The following is a 16,546-nucleotide window of genomic DNA, read 5'->3' as shown; positions in this document are numbered from 1 at the left end:
ATATGGCTGATTGTCCATTGCCTTCATGGCAATGATGTGACTTCCTACAGGTGGGATTCAGCTGGCTGCCTAAAAGCTAGGTGTCTCACCTGAACTGGCCAACTCTATCCCTCCCTCAACAGTGGGAATGGCTATGCACTGTTGAGGGGCAAGTCCTTTCCCCTACTTTAGATCTCTGTTTTAAGGTGGGAAGAGGGGGAGATGACTTTCTGTCTCCACTGGTGGCAAAGAGGGCTCAGATACTGAGCTGAGACTAGGTGTGCAACTTGCAGAGGACCAAAATTAAGCAAAAGAAAAACCCATCCTGTAACAACCACGTGCCTTTTAGCCCATACAGGGTCCATAGGCGAGTCAGCTGCTAGATTCAAAGGACTACCCTTTGCTGGGTGAAGGCAAAGGTGAGGGGATCCTCTTGCCACCTTGCAATTCTGCTGGTTGCTTTTATACTTAGACATATCTTGCTAAGCAGTGACCTGGCGAACAAAGTAAGCACTCCATGGCAATCTCATTTAAAAAGTACATATATTTAATAATGATAACAAATACATTTTTCCCCTGGAATTTACACTACTGTATTTCAGTAAGCCCCTTATATGGTCACTGCAGTTTGACTGTACATAGCTGCTGTCTAAGCTGGATACATGTTCATGGTTTAGCAGAGTAGTACTCATATATTCTCTATAAATATAATAAAAGATTTAACATTTCTGTTTTCACTCTGACTCTTATACAAAAAATACATGTCTCTTTCCTGCCTCCCCCAACCTTTTATTGGGTTTCAAGTACACCTGAGTTTGTAATTCAAGTCAATACCTGCCATCTGTTCAAGTCTGATGCATGCATGGCATTTCAGTTGTCCTCACTCACTAGTTTTACAATGCAAACATGTTCTTAGCATGAACAAAAAGAAGCACTTTGACGTTTTACACAAAAGGAAGACCTAAAATGGACCTCTGGGATACACAGGTGTTCTGTACAAATCAAATATGACATTTTTTCAAAAGTATTTTAGGGCTATCTTTCGTAATATATTGGGATTTTATAGGTATATAATTTTAGTGGTGGCTTAACAGGCCCAGAAGCAAGTATTCTCACTACACTGAAGAGTACAGTAAGAAGCATATGAGCTCCTCCATGCTGAACTGCCTAGTAACTTGAGTGCAGAAGGTCCCAGCTGCCGGGATGAGAAGGGCACTGCAGGCATTCACTCTCCGCGCCATTTGGCCCAGCCTCTCTGCTGGATTCAGCAGCAAGCCATCAAAATTAGTTATCTCTTCTGTCAGTATTTGGATTAACCTCCAACTTATTTTTTGCAAATTTCAGCAAAAGGCCTGGTCTAAACCGGGAATCAGGAAATATGCACTCAACTAGGGGCTCTGTTTGTAAACTTTTCTCCTGCCTGTGCTAGCTTTCTTCCTCCCCCAATCTTCGTACATCATGAAATTTGAAGGAAGGCTTTCTGAATGGGGAAACTCTCAGTATTTGCACAGAAACCATAGCAGTGGAGCCACAAATTATTTTCAATATTATTGGTAAAAATAGGGCTTGGGTTCCTACAGACGATCTTGATGCAAAATTCCTATATTCCATTAACAATCCCTGCAGACAACACCTCTGCTGCCTCGTTTTTCGAAATGACCCTACGCGGGTGGGCTGCAGTGAAATATATGTGGCCAAGGGCTACCCACTTGGAAAACAGATTAGTTGAAGCATTGTCGAGATGTCCCGTGTACATAAACACATACGCAAGCACAGTACGGACAAACGAAAAGAGTAGTCTTTGGCTAAACCTTCTAATTTATAAGAAACATTTTAAACACAAAAACAGAACCAAAAAATGTCACCAGCTTCTCAGATGTATGATTTACTTAGAAAAAACAAGACCAGTACATAGAACATGTTGCCTTTTAAGAAAGTCAATATTGACAGCTCTTAACAATACTTAATTTTTGGTAATCACTGGATTACCATACTTGCAGTATAAAATGGCACTGGTACTGGTTCGTGTGTCCTTTATTAGTCTTTTTAATTCACTACAGTCTCTCAGAAAAGCCTTCAAGTATGTCCAATGCTGTTTTGCTGTAATAGGGGCTAAGACAATCCTGCATGTAAGAGTGCCATGGAACTAGTGTAGCTATAAAAACTGGAGGTGTCTGGATTGTTCAAACATACCATATTGCAATCTGGATTACTGTTTAAAGCATCCACTTGCAAAGCCATTATATATGAAAGCGAAAGACTTTTAGTGGGGTAGATTTCCATGTGATGAAACTTGTTTTTAAATAATAATGTTTCTTATGTGTGACATCACCTACTAAATCATCATTTTCTTTAAGAAGAAAATGATTCCATTATTAGCTACTTTGTGTAATTAACAGCAAAATCTGCTTTGACTTTCCATATTCCCACTTTCTCTGAATGTTTAGAACACGCATGTCTCTATTCAAGCTTCCACAAACTTCCTCTTTCTTCCTGGTTGTGCTTGTAGCAAGATGATTTTGGAAATAGTATTTTTTGAGTTCTTCCACTTCTTCAGCCATATGAATGCCTCTGACAGTACAATGTACTGTACGGCACAGAGAGATGGAGCAAGTGCAGTCCTACCCCAGGTCCTGGATGGGACCAGCATTCATGGCACCAGGCGCATTACATTGCTGAATCAAGCTGTTAATGCTTGCCGCTCTTCCAACGAACCTTATTGCAATACTACTTCAGAGCAGGAAAAAAACATATTCACGTAGCTCTTTCGAGACGTTTTACTGTACAGTCAAATGCCAAATGCTAATACTCCTTAACAGCACAAGCAGGGCCCTCTTCTATCAACTTTAATATGTAGGACAAACCCTTCCTTACAAGTGGACCTCTGATTTTATAAGTTGGACCACTCTAAGTGTATCATGTAATGACAGCAACGCGCCTGTGGCTTTCCCTTCTTCAAAATAGAAAAGGTGAGGTGCCAGACAGCAGCAGCACCAATCCTGGTGTGTCAGATTAACACTGGCCATTGACGGCATCTGCTGCGTTGAAGGAGATCTGCGTGGGGCTCATCTGCTGCAGCTGCGGCATTCTCGTTTCCAGTGGCTTGTCGCTGGCTGACTGCATGGTCTGGTTCCTCTTCCGCAGCATCTGTCCGATCCCCATCATGGGGAACCTGCCTCGGCTTTTAACACAGTTAGGGCTGCCCAAGGGATTGGTGGGAACCAGCTGAGTGGGGGACACTGCCTCATCTCTCGCCGGATTCACTTTCTCGTCATATGTGAAGGAGACCTGGGTGGGGTGAACAGGGCTTCTGGCAGGGGAGGTACTTCCTGGCTGAAAAAGTGGGGACAGTGTCCTTTCACTTGAGCTTTTATACGGAAAATTTATTGGGGAGCCTAAAATTCGGTACTGATGTGAGGGGGAAACTTGGTCTATTTGGTCCTCTCTGTCAACAGATTCAAAAGAATGAACAATATTGAGAATCAGAGGAGAGTCCTTTGCCTGGCCACCGATCCTTGCGGGCTCTTGCTGTGGGGAATCCTGTCTCTTGAGGAGTCGGGGGGTTCGTGGAAGTGGTTGCTGGATTTCAAGATATTCCAGGGAACTAGAAGTGACGCAGCCTGTCTTGGTTGCCACAGGTTCATGGAAAGGGCTTAACCCACCAGTAGAGTCTACATCAGAAAAGGAATCAGAAGAGCAAGTGATTTCTCTGATTTATGGCAGACAGTATCTGGCATCACCTTTAACAAATTCTACCAAGCATGACAAATGCGCTAGCTAAAACGAATGGTCTTAGGGATAAGCACAACGAAGCACTTAAGAACCTGATTCCCCAGCTCGTATCTGATACTTACATAGTAGTTTCAGGGGTAATTTATCTGCCACTTTCCTCAATGGCAGGAGGAGTGCTTAAACTGAGTAAGACAAGAACATGAAATAGAAAACCACAGATGTCTTCAGCTACTTGTATTAATTATATGCTCTTGGGCAAAGTGTGAGAAATCTGACATTTCTCCTTTTTTATCACAACTTTGCATAGTTTCAACTGCATCTGTATATTTTATTCACTGGCACACCTACCAACATAAAGGGTAATAGCGAGTTAATTCCTAATGTCTTTACTTGCATTTTGGAACAAAATCTGTTCTTGGTTTCACACATGTAAATATGGAGTAACTGCATTGGCTAGATTCAGGCTGTTACAGTTGGAACAGATTTGCTGCATTGACTTCAGTGAGAATTTTCCCCAAGCAAGGACTGAATATAAATGGAACAATCTTTCCAGGATTTGGCCCAAAAATACAAAACAGCCCATGAAGAAGATCCACTCAGTTTCTACAGAATGTTGGCACTCACTTTTGCCAAGCTAGCTGCAAGAAAAAACACATTTTGCTGTGTTTATGAAAAGCAATCCAAAGAGCCTATTTTGCTAGATTCCCCTTTGGGAATCTTCTTCCCAGCTGGAAGAAGAATGGACTAGCGTTTAATCACTGTCCATGATTAGAGGGTCTCAGACCCTTTAAAATGGATCCACAATAATTTAGGTCTGCCAGACCTCAGGGTGCAGCCACAAATCTCACATGCATTTCTTTAGGATTTTTGAAAGGGATGGTCCTGGCAGGGGTTGAGACCTAAACAGAAATACAGCACGAAATCACACGGGTTGAGAGATGTTTGGGAAAAGCAGACCAGGTTTAACCTGACTAGTTTCTTTCTAAAACTGGTCAAAATGATTTGACTGTTTGATTTGACATATGTCAAAACACTGCTTCAATAAGCCGAAAAATGCTTTTGGTGAGCTCTGAACGATTTTCAGGTTTCAGTTCAAAAACGCAAGGAGAATCCTAAAGAGGAAGAAAAATTAATGAGGTTTATTCCCCCCTATGGCCTCCCCTGCCAAAAAATTGCCAAAAAATAACAACAAATTCTGAACATGAGGGTTTTGTAATGTTTAATTTTTTTTTTCCCGCAAAAGGTATGTCCCATCTCTGACCAGCTCTACGGACTACTACTACCTTACAGCAGAGGTGTGTACACTGCCAGATGAGCCCCATTTTGACATTTTTCATGTTGAACATGTAAATTGATAAACTGTCAAATCGTAATAAAGCGCATAATATGCACCATAAACCACCACTCTAAAAAGCCTCCTAACAGTGTAATAAACACTTTCAATCACTGTATTTCCCCACAGTGATCTACAGTTATCTTCCCTCACTTAGTTCCCTCATTCTAGAGGCAATGGCCTCACCTTCCTGCTCTTCTACAGCTCCTGTCCACATATGTGCTACTGATACCCCGTTTTCCCAGCTGACTCTTCTTTCTCTCTACAATACCTTCTTTTGCCACTTTTCAGAGAATGTCTCACCCATTCCTCGCCAGGCTGTGTCCTACCCTGCATGATTAATGCTTTCTCTCCTTTAGCTGTCTCATCTTTTCCTTTTCCTACTAACGCTTTTTCTCCTTCTACTGCCTGAAATTCACTGTGGTTCCACTCATGTTTCCTCTTGGCTGCCTGTTTCTCCATCCTCCACCAGGTAAGTGCTGCCCACCACTTTTCCCGGGAGCTTGCAGTTACCAGGACTTGCCTTCAGCTCAGCAACCTCCTTCCTTGTGCCCCCTTAGTCTTCCCTTCTCAGAATCCATTCGCTGGTAGAGAGAAGCTTCTCTATCAGTTTTGGTTTGTCAGTGAGCAAACCAGCACTGCTCTGGGGTGGGTGTTGATGCTTTCAAAGTGCCAATGTGAAGTACAGATGATTTTGTGCAAGTACTTATAAATAGGGAAAGAAGACTTTTTTTTTCTTAAGCACTGTGGAATTTCTGTCGTTTGACAAATAAAAAGAGAAGTAAAATTAAGGATTCATGACTGCTGAACACTGTCACGGTTTCTTTAGGACGTTTTGTTCAAAGTTTGACTGCGTTATTCTGTCCTCTTTTACATACCACCTCCAGAACAGACAGTAAACACAACCACATGCCTATTTAGTAACAAATATACAACATACAAGACTTATTAATACCACATACCCATGTAAACACATTCACATAAATGTAATAGGCAAACAGATGCAGTGATATTTCTTACTAACCTTTCTCTGGACCTCCAGCCTTGGTGACTTTTCGGTCCCTCAGCAGTGCCTTGGTGTTCTGTATCTGTGAGATAAGACAGGAAGAAGGCTGTCTATATGAAACTGGACTTTTCTCAGTTTTCTTTGGGGGTGGACGGTGAAGAATCTCCCCTTTCTTTTCTTGTTCTTTGAGTTTTTTGTCCTTTAAGTTGTAAAACAAACAAGAACAATCTGGTTTACTTTAGGAAGTTTAAATGACCTAAAAACCCCCAGAGACATCAGCACACCACTTATTGAAGACGAATTAAAAAAGATGTATTTACAAGGAACTTATCCTGGCTACTCAAAATAACTAAATCTTCCATGTCACATTTTCCTCTGATCTGTTTCACATGATTTCATGGCTCCCATCTGCTCTGAAACTCATGCAATGTTAAAGTTGTTTTCAGAAAGTTAAAAGAAAAGGAATGCTTTCTCTTCAAAGGCCGTTTGTCCTAGGAGACCTTGCTGAAGCAAGCACATGCAGATCTGTGCTCTTTTGTGGCTGAAATTTGCCTTCTCATTTAAACACAGAGAAAGGTTTTTGATTTCTGCTTACTGCACTTCCTCTGACATTCAAAAAAAAGGTGAACTGCAAAAGCTCTAAAAAGGTTTAAATTCTTGAGTCATTTATATTCTGTCAACAAGATCCTGATGGCAATGTCCCTTGTCTACAATGATAGGCTCTGATTCCACATGCATGTTATGTTGCAACCCTGTGGGTACACCCCTGAACGAGTGCAAGCTGAATATTAAATCCAGTCACGGAGAACTAGTCGTATTTTATGGTGTCTCTGCAAGAGGACTGCACAAAATGCAGGGCATAGATGATTACTGATGGACAACCCTACACTTCAGTGAACCCAACATAGCATTCATTCACGACATGATGAAGACAGCTGAAGGTGGGATTGCAGATGTGCACATCCTAAAAGAAAGGTCTGATCTTCAGAAATGGCAGAGGAAAAAAGAGTATCATGGGTTTGGGTCTCTAAAAGGAATCCAATTTTTAAAGTATTGTTTTACGATGAAAATGTATCCTATCTTTTTTAAACATGAGTCACTTGATTTTGCAAGCCGCATAACACTCTTTATCTGTCACTGATTTCAAGCGGAGCCAAAAGTCTTATTTTACTTCTAAAAATCAAGCATCAAATGTGTGGCTCATAATTTGTTACAGTTCAAAGACTTCAAGAATCTCGCACCTTTCTTGGGCAAATTTGGGTAGTCTGGTTTTAGATGTGAGTACGCTGAATCATAAAGAAGTCAGGGTTTTGTTTTGATTGCTTTGGTGTTGCTTTTCTTAGAGGGGCATCTACGTGACATTCTTTTTGTCATTGCAGTTCTCAATTAAGCTACATGTTTTGTTACGTCTTTTTGAAAAGTCACTCTAACTACAAGTCTTTTTTTAAAAAGCAGTAGTGTTCTTTCCTCCAACTATGCATTGACGCCTGTATTTTGTCTGAAAATTATGAACTGACAGAAGGATGGCTATCTTGACAATTTTCTTTTAAAAGAAAACCTATTAACAACTATCAAAAGCAAAGCAATGTGCATACATGAGAGAAAGGGAAAGGAAGAAGCAGAAGACAATTCAGGTTCTTCTGGGCCACTGAACAACTCTGGAAACATATTAAGACACATAAAAGAAAAATAACTGGCCAGCATTGATTTTAAGCATTCCCAGAACTCAGACAGAGCCTGGTCCCCTGCACAAACTATGCTAGGCACTGCTAGGCTCAATAACCTTTGAATTTTCAGAAGCGACATAGTCAGAAGGAAGAGCTTCAGTGAATCATGAATTAAGAATTTCAGTCTGATGACAAAAGCAGCAAAGTGACCATACGCCTCTTCTCCCTTCACATTTCTTTTCCCGAAGCTAACCGAAGCTGGCTAACTCTTCCAAAGAAACACACCAACACATTACGGAGCTGTCATCACTCCCCTTGGGTTAGACCTCTTTGACCACTTGATGGCTTTCCCTTTACAAGCTGTAAACAGTTTAGGCACGGAGCATCTACTCCTCCCCGCTTGAGCTGTGCTTGGAGCAACCCAACGCCTGATGGGCCCCAGGCACTACCTTGGCCAGCGCAGTCACTGCTGACAATGATGAAGCAATGACAGCAATAATCACCACCACGGCAATACTAACGCTGTGCGAATAACAGACTGTGACAATAAAGTCAGCGGGAGCTGCAGGGTTAATTCCAAGGCTCACTGTATTACTTTTTTCTCCCAAGGCTCTGAAACTCTGCTGCCAAGTTCAGCAGGGGCTGGGCTCTACCCAGCATCTTTTTTTATAAAGGTACTTGTGAGGAGGAGGCCAAGTGCTCAATGTATGAAGCCTGAAGGAGCCAATGAAAAAAACTGTTAACGGCTTTCTGCTATTTTGGATAGACGAGGAAAGAATTTGCATTTTGGTTGCTGCAGCATCTGTCAGAACACAGGACACTTCAGTGCTGCAATATTTTTAGCCTAATGGTGCAAGAGGCAAGCCAGATCTCTTCTCTGCTCTGCTTGGAGACACATGCCAAATGCCCCTGACTTTGCTTTCACACAGCTGTAATGTTTTATAAGCAGCAGTAACACAGTCATACTGTACAGATTAAAGTAGCCATGAAAAAGAAATTTCACATATCCTGTATTAGCAGTGAATTACGTTACCCTGGATGGATGTTGTAAATGGTCTTTTAATTATTTTTAAATTTACTATGGTTGTTTCTCTTAGGAGATACTTGTGGGAGGGGAAACAACCAAAACCCTAAACTCCCAAGGTGCCAGATACTATTACATTTTAAAAGGGAAGGGAAGATTTCCTTCAGGGGGGCTGTAAAAGTCCACTCTTCGGTGCACCATGTGCAGCTCTGCAAGGTCCTGCATGCTGTCGCACAACGAAAGAGTTGTCCTGGGAAGTCAGACTTGGGTAGCGCTGGCATTACATCACCCTCTGCTATTTCCTGTCCTGACCTCGACCCTACAGCCCAGGGACTTGAATGGAAGATAGACGGTATTTACGTTGGCCAGGTCCGATGTTGTGATAGGAGCACGGCACAAGATCTTAAAGCCACAAAGTCCTTGCAACACAACCTGAGGCTGGGCACCCTCCGCTCCAGCACACTGCTGTTACCCGAAACCCGGCGGGAAAGGGGAGCCGGCGTGCCCTCTGCCCAGGGATGCAGGGTGCTCCCCGCTGCGGCAGGGCTGGTGCTGCTGGCCGGCAGCCCTCGCCGAGGCCGTTCTTTGCATCGCTAGAGCCGGGTGCAAGCGTTTCAGGCGGCTGCTTCTGCTGAACCTGGCCAGCTCTCTCCATGGTATTTCCATGGCAACACACAGCTACACGGTCCTCGCGTTATTCATCTAGGGACCAGTACTCCCCAGTTTCAGTCTGGAAGCAGGGGGTGATAAGAGGACTCTAACTGCAGCTCAGGAAGCCCGGAGTCCCAGGGGCTCCCGCGGATCCCGCAGGTGTCACCTGGAGGCTATCCAGGCTGCGTTCCCATCCACATGAAGATATTCCAGGAGAAATGTCTACCATTCTTACAAACTGCAACAGCCTCTCAGGGTCTCTATTCACCCAGGTATGCTGCTTTAACTGTCCTCACGTAGTAAATGTTGTACCATTCCCTTGGGTAAATACAGCTAAAGCGATATAAACATGCTTTATTCTGAGCTATGCCCATGCAGAAAGAGAATATACTGTGTTATTATCACAGTGTCTGCACCAGGATTATACCAAGGTAACTATTTTGAGAAAGAAATGACGCCCCCTCAGGCTCTAAATAGCTACACTGGGACTAATTCTGAGTGCAGAACAGGCTTTGGAAGGAACCTTTATCCCCAAGTATGCGTACAAATAAAACAGGGGTCAAACAGTGGTGCTATCATTAGTTTTTAATTATCCTTACAAAAGCCAGACAGCAGTTCCCTCCTAGGGGTGCAGGGATTTCAGGCAGAGCACTGAAGCAAGCCACGTGTTTCTCTTTTGGCTACAGCAAGACAGCTCCATGCAGGTGCACAGAAATGCCTTACTGCAGATTCCCCCCTACACGGTACATATGCAGAAACAGTAAGCTAATGCCTAAATACCATTCAGCCCTCAGTGACTGCACAGAGAAATTGCACCAGCAGCTGGAAGAATCTGACCTAGAGAGCATCGAGTCGTGCCTCGCAACTCCTGCAGCATTAACCTGGACACACCTGCACGCGTTTCGAGGGGAAGTCTGCACCGCAACAGCTTGCAGTCAGCTGCCACAGAGCCTTTTGAAATACTACATTCACTGAGTCGACCCACTGCTGATACATTTTAAGTAAGGTGTTTTTGATTTATTTAAGTATGATAAGTACTTTGCCCTGGTACTTCCATCTGGCTTGCAATTCAGCTTGGCTATTAAATTTGCAAGCTGTCTTTAAAAGAAACAGAACCAGCTATAATACATAACTGCCCCTGCAATTTTGGTTTGAGAAGCCAGTTTTAAGGATACCATACAGTCACAATCAGCAATTAACACTGAAGAATAGCTTCTGAAATAGGTAAACTTTTCAGGAATACTGTTACTTGTGCTGTAACTGTTAGATAAGACTTGCACAGCACATACTACCCTTCTGTTTTTAGTGCTCAGCAGAGTAAAAACAGGAAAAGAAAAACCCAGACATTGAAAGATGCCTATAATCTGACAAGTATTCCTTTAATACAAACTACCTTCTTTACCTGCAGGCAAAATGACTGGAGACAGCCAGAGCGAAAAGTAAAATCTCTCTGGTTCAGGGAAGTCCCTCACAAGGCAGTGAGCTAATTCCATACCAGTTCTGCCAAGAGGCAAAATATTAACCTGGTAGAGTTTTGTGCTGATAGTTTTACTGTTTCTAGTGTTCAGTCCAGGGCTAGCTCAGGACACTATGCAGACTGATGCTGAGTGATTGGTAAGGGCAAAGCCCAGCCTCTTGGCTCTCCTGTCACTCATCTCTCTGCCCTGGCCCACCGGGGCCTTCAGTTGCAGGGCAACACAGCTATGGTTTTCTTGCAGCACCAGCAATTTGCACCTCAGAATGAAACTAAGGAGCCACCTGAAGAAGTGTGTAGATTTTGCTAAACAGAGCATCTAAAACTAATTTTTTCTTCTTCATAGGAGCTGAAAGTCACCTTTAAACTCCCACTTTAGGTGTTTGCTATTCTTTTCTTCAAAAGAAAATTGAGGGAATTATTTGTCCTGTACAGTCAAGGCATCAATCAATTCTTTTTAATGAAGGAGTCCAAGCCAACCTGGCCCATTTTTGGAACAAATCACTGGATCACTTTCTTGTAAACCAAATCGCACAATATTTCTGGCCTAGGAACAATTTCTGGTTTCTCCACAGGTCCAGAAATCCATTGTCTTAACCACCATCACTGGGGATGCTCAAATTCAGTCTGCTTTCAAAGTATTTTAACAAGCTTTAATGAGCTTTACCTCATAGGAGTCTTTATTTGCCTTGTATTTTTCTATCTGGTACAGCTGGTTCTTGTGGCAAATATTGTCTTGGCCTTCAGACTTCTGCAGAGAGAGAAGCAGAGAAAAGTAAAGTATGTAAGATAATTAGAGAAAACCAATGTTTAACTACTATTTAATGGACCACATTGACTGCTGGCATTCAGTGGGGTTGCATCAACTTACAGAGATGGTGAATTTAGTTCATTATATTTTAAATATCATTAATGTCATCATCTTTAAAACAAGCTTTCTGAAAGATCTGAGAAAAAACTAAGAAGCTGCTTAGAGAAGGCCCCTGGAGATAATTTATGTAAGAAACAAATATGTTAAAAAGAAAATTCCCTATAGCCCATGACACCGCCTATGCAATTATGGAGAAGCCTACAGACCTTGGCTATTTAATATGCCTTTCCAGACCATAGATAGCTGTGTGGAGAGGCCAAGGGAAGAGACAGTGCTGCTTCTCCTTCTACACTTTGCCCACCATAACACTTGAGTAAGTATCATTAGCCATACTCTGCGGCCAGGAAGATCAACAGATTAGCAAACTTCATATTCCCATTATTTCCTTATGAACAACTTTCATCCAAGTTTTCACTTAAAAAAAAACAAAATAAAATCTTAGTAGCCACTTAATCTTCTTCTTCATTTCCAGCATCAAATCACACTGTGCTATAGTTCTTTCAAGCAGCAGAACTATCTCAGCATACTGACACAGTAGGCTGCAATTCACCAGTACGGCTCTGCATAGCATCAGTTTGCTTTCTGTAGGGTAACCACTGAGCCAGGAGGCATCTTCTATGCATATGTAGACTCCTGAGACTTAAAGCCTATAAGCAATTATCTCTGCAGCTTGGGGAATTCCTATCTGAAATAACATTATTAGTTCGCAAGGAATACTTTCCTTCCACAGTTATTACTACAAAAGGAGAAAAACTCAGGCAAAGCCTTGAGATCAAACACCAGCACGCAGGAAAACCTTTAGCACTTTTGTTTACTCCCTCATCCCCCCTGTCCGAAGAATCGGCTTGAGGCAGTACTCACCCTCAAGCTTGCCAAGTAGCGCTCCAGCTTCTTATTCAGCAGAAAGTAGATGGCAAGCGTGTGGCTTGCGCGGTTGGAGAGCACCGTGTTGATCACATCGCTGTTCTTGTAGCCGAGCTTCTCAGTCATATGGAGCAGCACGCTTTGGCTGAGGTCCTCGAGGTGAATTCTACACCGAGAGAGAGAGAGAGAGAGAGAGAGGTAGAGCACGGTGTCAGCATGGTCCTCCCGCCACAGCACCTCGCTAGCGATGGGGCAACCAGCAGAGCGCAAAGAGGAGGTCTGAAACCCGCTCAGCAACGCGGCTCTGATTAGCTCTCCCGTTGTGTGAACGGGTTGGAGGGAGGCCGGCTCCGCAGGAGCCACTCGCCCTGTGGGATGCCAGGACAGCTAGACAAGCAGCCTTCTTCTTGTCTGTCCTACCACATTGGGAGATGGCACCATGATGCTCAGGATGCCACAGGTCGTTGCCCTAGATCTGGCTAGTGAAGTGCTTCAAGACCCTCCAGCTGGTTTTGAAGGAAAAGAGTTAAAATCTAGCCCTGGCAGCTACATTTTGCTTTTGGAAATATCTCTGTCCTTGTAAGCAAACACCAAGGCGTTCAACTTCTCCCTTCACCTGCTGCCCAATGATCTCACGCTAAGGAGCTAGGGAATTTCATCCCAGAGAAAGGCGATATAAAGGGAGGGTTATTACAGCAGCTCTCAAAATGGTAACTCTGCTGCTATAAACATGTGGGTTACAAGCAGAAGTGCAATATTAAAAACAGATTTCCCAAAGAACTCAGCTCCTATTTAGGCATCAAAATGAGCTGGCCAGATTCCCACATGTACCCGTCAATTCCCATTCATCGCCAAAGAAACGCTGGGTTTGGTTTTGTTTCTTAAGGATATTCCTTGCTCTTAATATGTAGTCTAATATCTGGCTAACACAACTTAGTGGAGCTTAGGTTATGAGCTTTTTTATAGCCTGCTGCTACCTTTCCCAGTCATGCTCTGCCATACCCCTGCTTTGTACAGCTGTGATGCTAGGAACCCCTGGAGATCAGACTGGGTCTGATAAAAGGAGGACCTGGGTAACATTTAAAATAAAGTCTGGGAAATCTCAAATAGCTAATGTTTTCCTTTTTTCAGCATGTTTATTTACACTCTTCAGTAAAGGAATGCTTGTTTTGTTTTGTTTTTTAAGCTCATAGGCAAGAACTTATCTTAGCCATTGTACCTTAAAGCATCCGGACAGCAAAAGAAATTCAAGTAACTTCTACCTGAAGTGCTCAGCAAAGTGAGAAATATTTACTTGCCTTCAGGGAATTTCTTTAATAAAAGCAAGCTTATAAAAAGCCTGAGAGAATATTTTCTTGCGAACGCAATTTCTGCTGCTCTTCCACCTTACCCATGTTCTCTCCCTTTTGTACCTTGTTCCTGTCTCGGGAACAACAGGCAGTACCCCCAGAATCCAGAAGAGGATCTCAGGAATAGAATGTAATTTCTCATCTATGTCATAAAAATCATGATTAAGAGATAGAATGATTCCTTGCAAACTCAGTCACGGGTTTTTCAGAACTAAAGGGATTTATCCAGATTTATACACTAACAAAAACCTGGAGAAACACTATTGAAGATTGTTCTAGTGATGCTTTGTGAGGCAAGCTCAAAAGGAGACAAGCCGTGTCTTCAAATATTTCAAACTGAAGGGGATTTTCCCTATCAGGCTCCACAATGACAAATTCTAGGTAGGTCAAGCTTGGGACATTAAGCTAATTAAACTAAAGAAATATACAAAAAGAGAAAGACAAGAATCCATACAGCTTTTATCCTTTATCTTTTTATCCTTCACTGCCTTCATCATAAAACCTGGGTTCTGATATAAGGAGTGTCTAGATTTCTCATATTTTAGTATCAAATAATGAGAAAAACAATACAATGAAAAAAAAAGGAACTGATTTTTTAATAGTAAAGAGTAGCATTCTGCACTGATATTCCCTTTAAATGTGTTTTTATAGGAAAGGCTTATTTTCGCCACCATATACACAAACATATATGCACGAGCAAACATATGCCCTCCTTCAGTTCAATGCTGCATTTTCATCTGTTCTTACCTTTAATTTGATGGCCTTTGGGAGCAAATGATTAATGGGCACTCCATAAATAAAGAGCATTGCACAGCTATTCTATTTAATAGAGACCAGCCTCTCTTCTAAGTCACCTAGCTAACTGCACCAATGAACAAACTATACAATGGACGCTTCCAACACTATCTAACAAAAACCTGACAACTGCAAGCAAAGAATTTAAAAATAGAGACATAGAAATGTACCTACAAATGCAAAAGAATTCTGAAATCACATTCAAGCCATATTTCCTTCTTTTTTCCTCTTTTCTGCAGATTAGACACATGCAGCAAGAGAATTAAATTACCCACATAGCTCTCAGTTACACTTACATTCACTTAACAGATGCCATGTTTAGTAGATTGATTAGACTCATTATGATAGTGATTTCATTAGCTTAATGACTCATTCAGTTTACACTTGTTTTCCCTTTCTTTACCATAAAATGTTCATACGTACCACTCTTTAGTACAGTCCAGTGCACCATGGAAACTCAGATTTCCTTTTGTTGTTAAGCATATTATGCAAATTAACTCAATTGCCCTTAAATTCAGGGCAGTAATGTTGGGATAATGAGTCTGCCTGTTCTCAATCTTATTCCTTGCAAAACAATTGCTCTGATGGACCACCTTCATATTCTGTGCACGTAGGTCTGAGGATTGAATGCAGCTGGCTTCACATTTGCCCTTCTCATTTCAATAGATGGCTCTAATGTTGTCTCCCTCTGGAGAACAGGCATCCAGGCTGCTCAAAATCTATACAACCATGTTTTGAGAGCTGGAGACCTATTACAGAGCAGCCTTTATAGAGCAACTGCTTCAGCAGTAAGGGGACAGTGCTGTATGTCCTTCCAGCCCCACAGTGTTTGGACCAACAGCTCTGACAAATACCTTGCCCATCTGGCTAACGTTTAACCAGTGAATAAAGACTGGTGGCCACTAGTACAATTTTAACTTCAACTGAACGCTGTAGGCTGTCTGTAAGCACAATTAGAGCATGCCTACAGGACTGGTTGATTCTGGGAACCAATGGACAAAGACTACCAAACCATTTCTGAGTGGGGAACAGTGGTTCAGATATTCAGTGAAGGTTTGGTTGTCACATCTCTAGGCCTACGCTACATTAGATCTCTGGCACTTGAGTAAACTGCAGGGGGAAAGTTAGGATCTTCTCGTAGGGACTTGCCTCTCAGTGAGTTAGGACAGAAATTGTGCTTTGATAAAATTAGGCTTTAAGTCACTGTTTTGCAAGTTGGTAACCCCAACAATGAACAAGTATTAGACTTTGTTGAATACAGCTGAAGGGGTTTGAAAAAGGAAAGGGTTTTATCTGATCAAAAATAGACACATATTTCTGAGTGAGCTGCCTGAGGCTTCATTTACAGACACGGGAAAGAAACACACATCTGGACACAATGTCATCCTATTGCAGAATCAGAAAGAGGTCAGGTGAATCACTCCCTAAAAAATGCCCTTATTTCTCTCCGTTGACTACAGAAAGAGCCTAGGTTGACGGGCTCATGTGTGGACTCCATGCTGCAAATGTTTAAAGACAAGCAAGATTAATTCTACCCAGCGTGGACCACGGATACCTTCCTTTTTCTTTTTCCCTAGATGGATGTTTGACTGGCCATAAGATTCGTTATCTGTTTGCATTTAGTCACCTCAGCACTGCACAGGTATTCAAGCTCAACAATCAACAAAGCAAGAGCATTTAAGCCTGACCTTCCTGAGCACTGTTTGCATAATATTTACCTAATCCACAGTACCTCAGATGTTTATCACAAATAGGCATTGTCTCCATGGGAAAAGTAGCATGGCTCTAGCAACAGCAAAGG

At 42.3% G+C, this 16,546-nt stretch overlaps 1 protein-coding gene across 2 annotated transcripts in view; it reads right to left on the bottom strand.

Moving 5' to 3' along the window:
• Positions 1 to 562: 562 nt before the first annotated feature.
• Positions 563 to 16,546, bottom strand: part of HUNK (hormonally up-regulated Neu-associated kinase) — a 58,234-nt gene continuing 42,250 nt past the window's right edge. Inside the window, exons 7-10 of one of the 2 annotated variants that reach the window (XM_062573235.1) lie at positions 12,599 to 12,767; positions 11,534 to 11,617; positions 6,069 to 6,249; positions 563 to 3,650 (exon numbers count right to left, since the gene is read on the bottom strand). In XM_062573235.1, the coding sequence (XP_062429219.1) occupies positions 2,992 to 3,650; positions 6,069 to 6,249; positions 11,534 to 11,617; positions 12,599 to 12,767 (1,093 nt within the window). In that variant the 3' untranslated portion in view covers positions 563 to 2,991. The remainder of the gene's footprint in view (positions 3,651 to 6,068; positions 6,250 to 11,533; positions 11,618 to 12,598; positions 12,768 to 16,546) is intronic. The other variant, XM_062573245.1, reaches the window with a different exon arrangement.

This window comes from Rhea pennata, chromosome 1, assembly GCF_028389875.1.
Source record: "Rhea pennata isolate bPtePen1 chromosome 1, bPtePen1.pri, whole genome shotgun sequence".
Lineage (NCBI taxonomy): Eukaryota > Metazoa > Chordata > Aves > Rheiformes > Rheidae > Rhea > Rhea pennata.
This window is presented reverse-complemented; position numbering and strand designations above follow the sequence as displayed.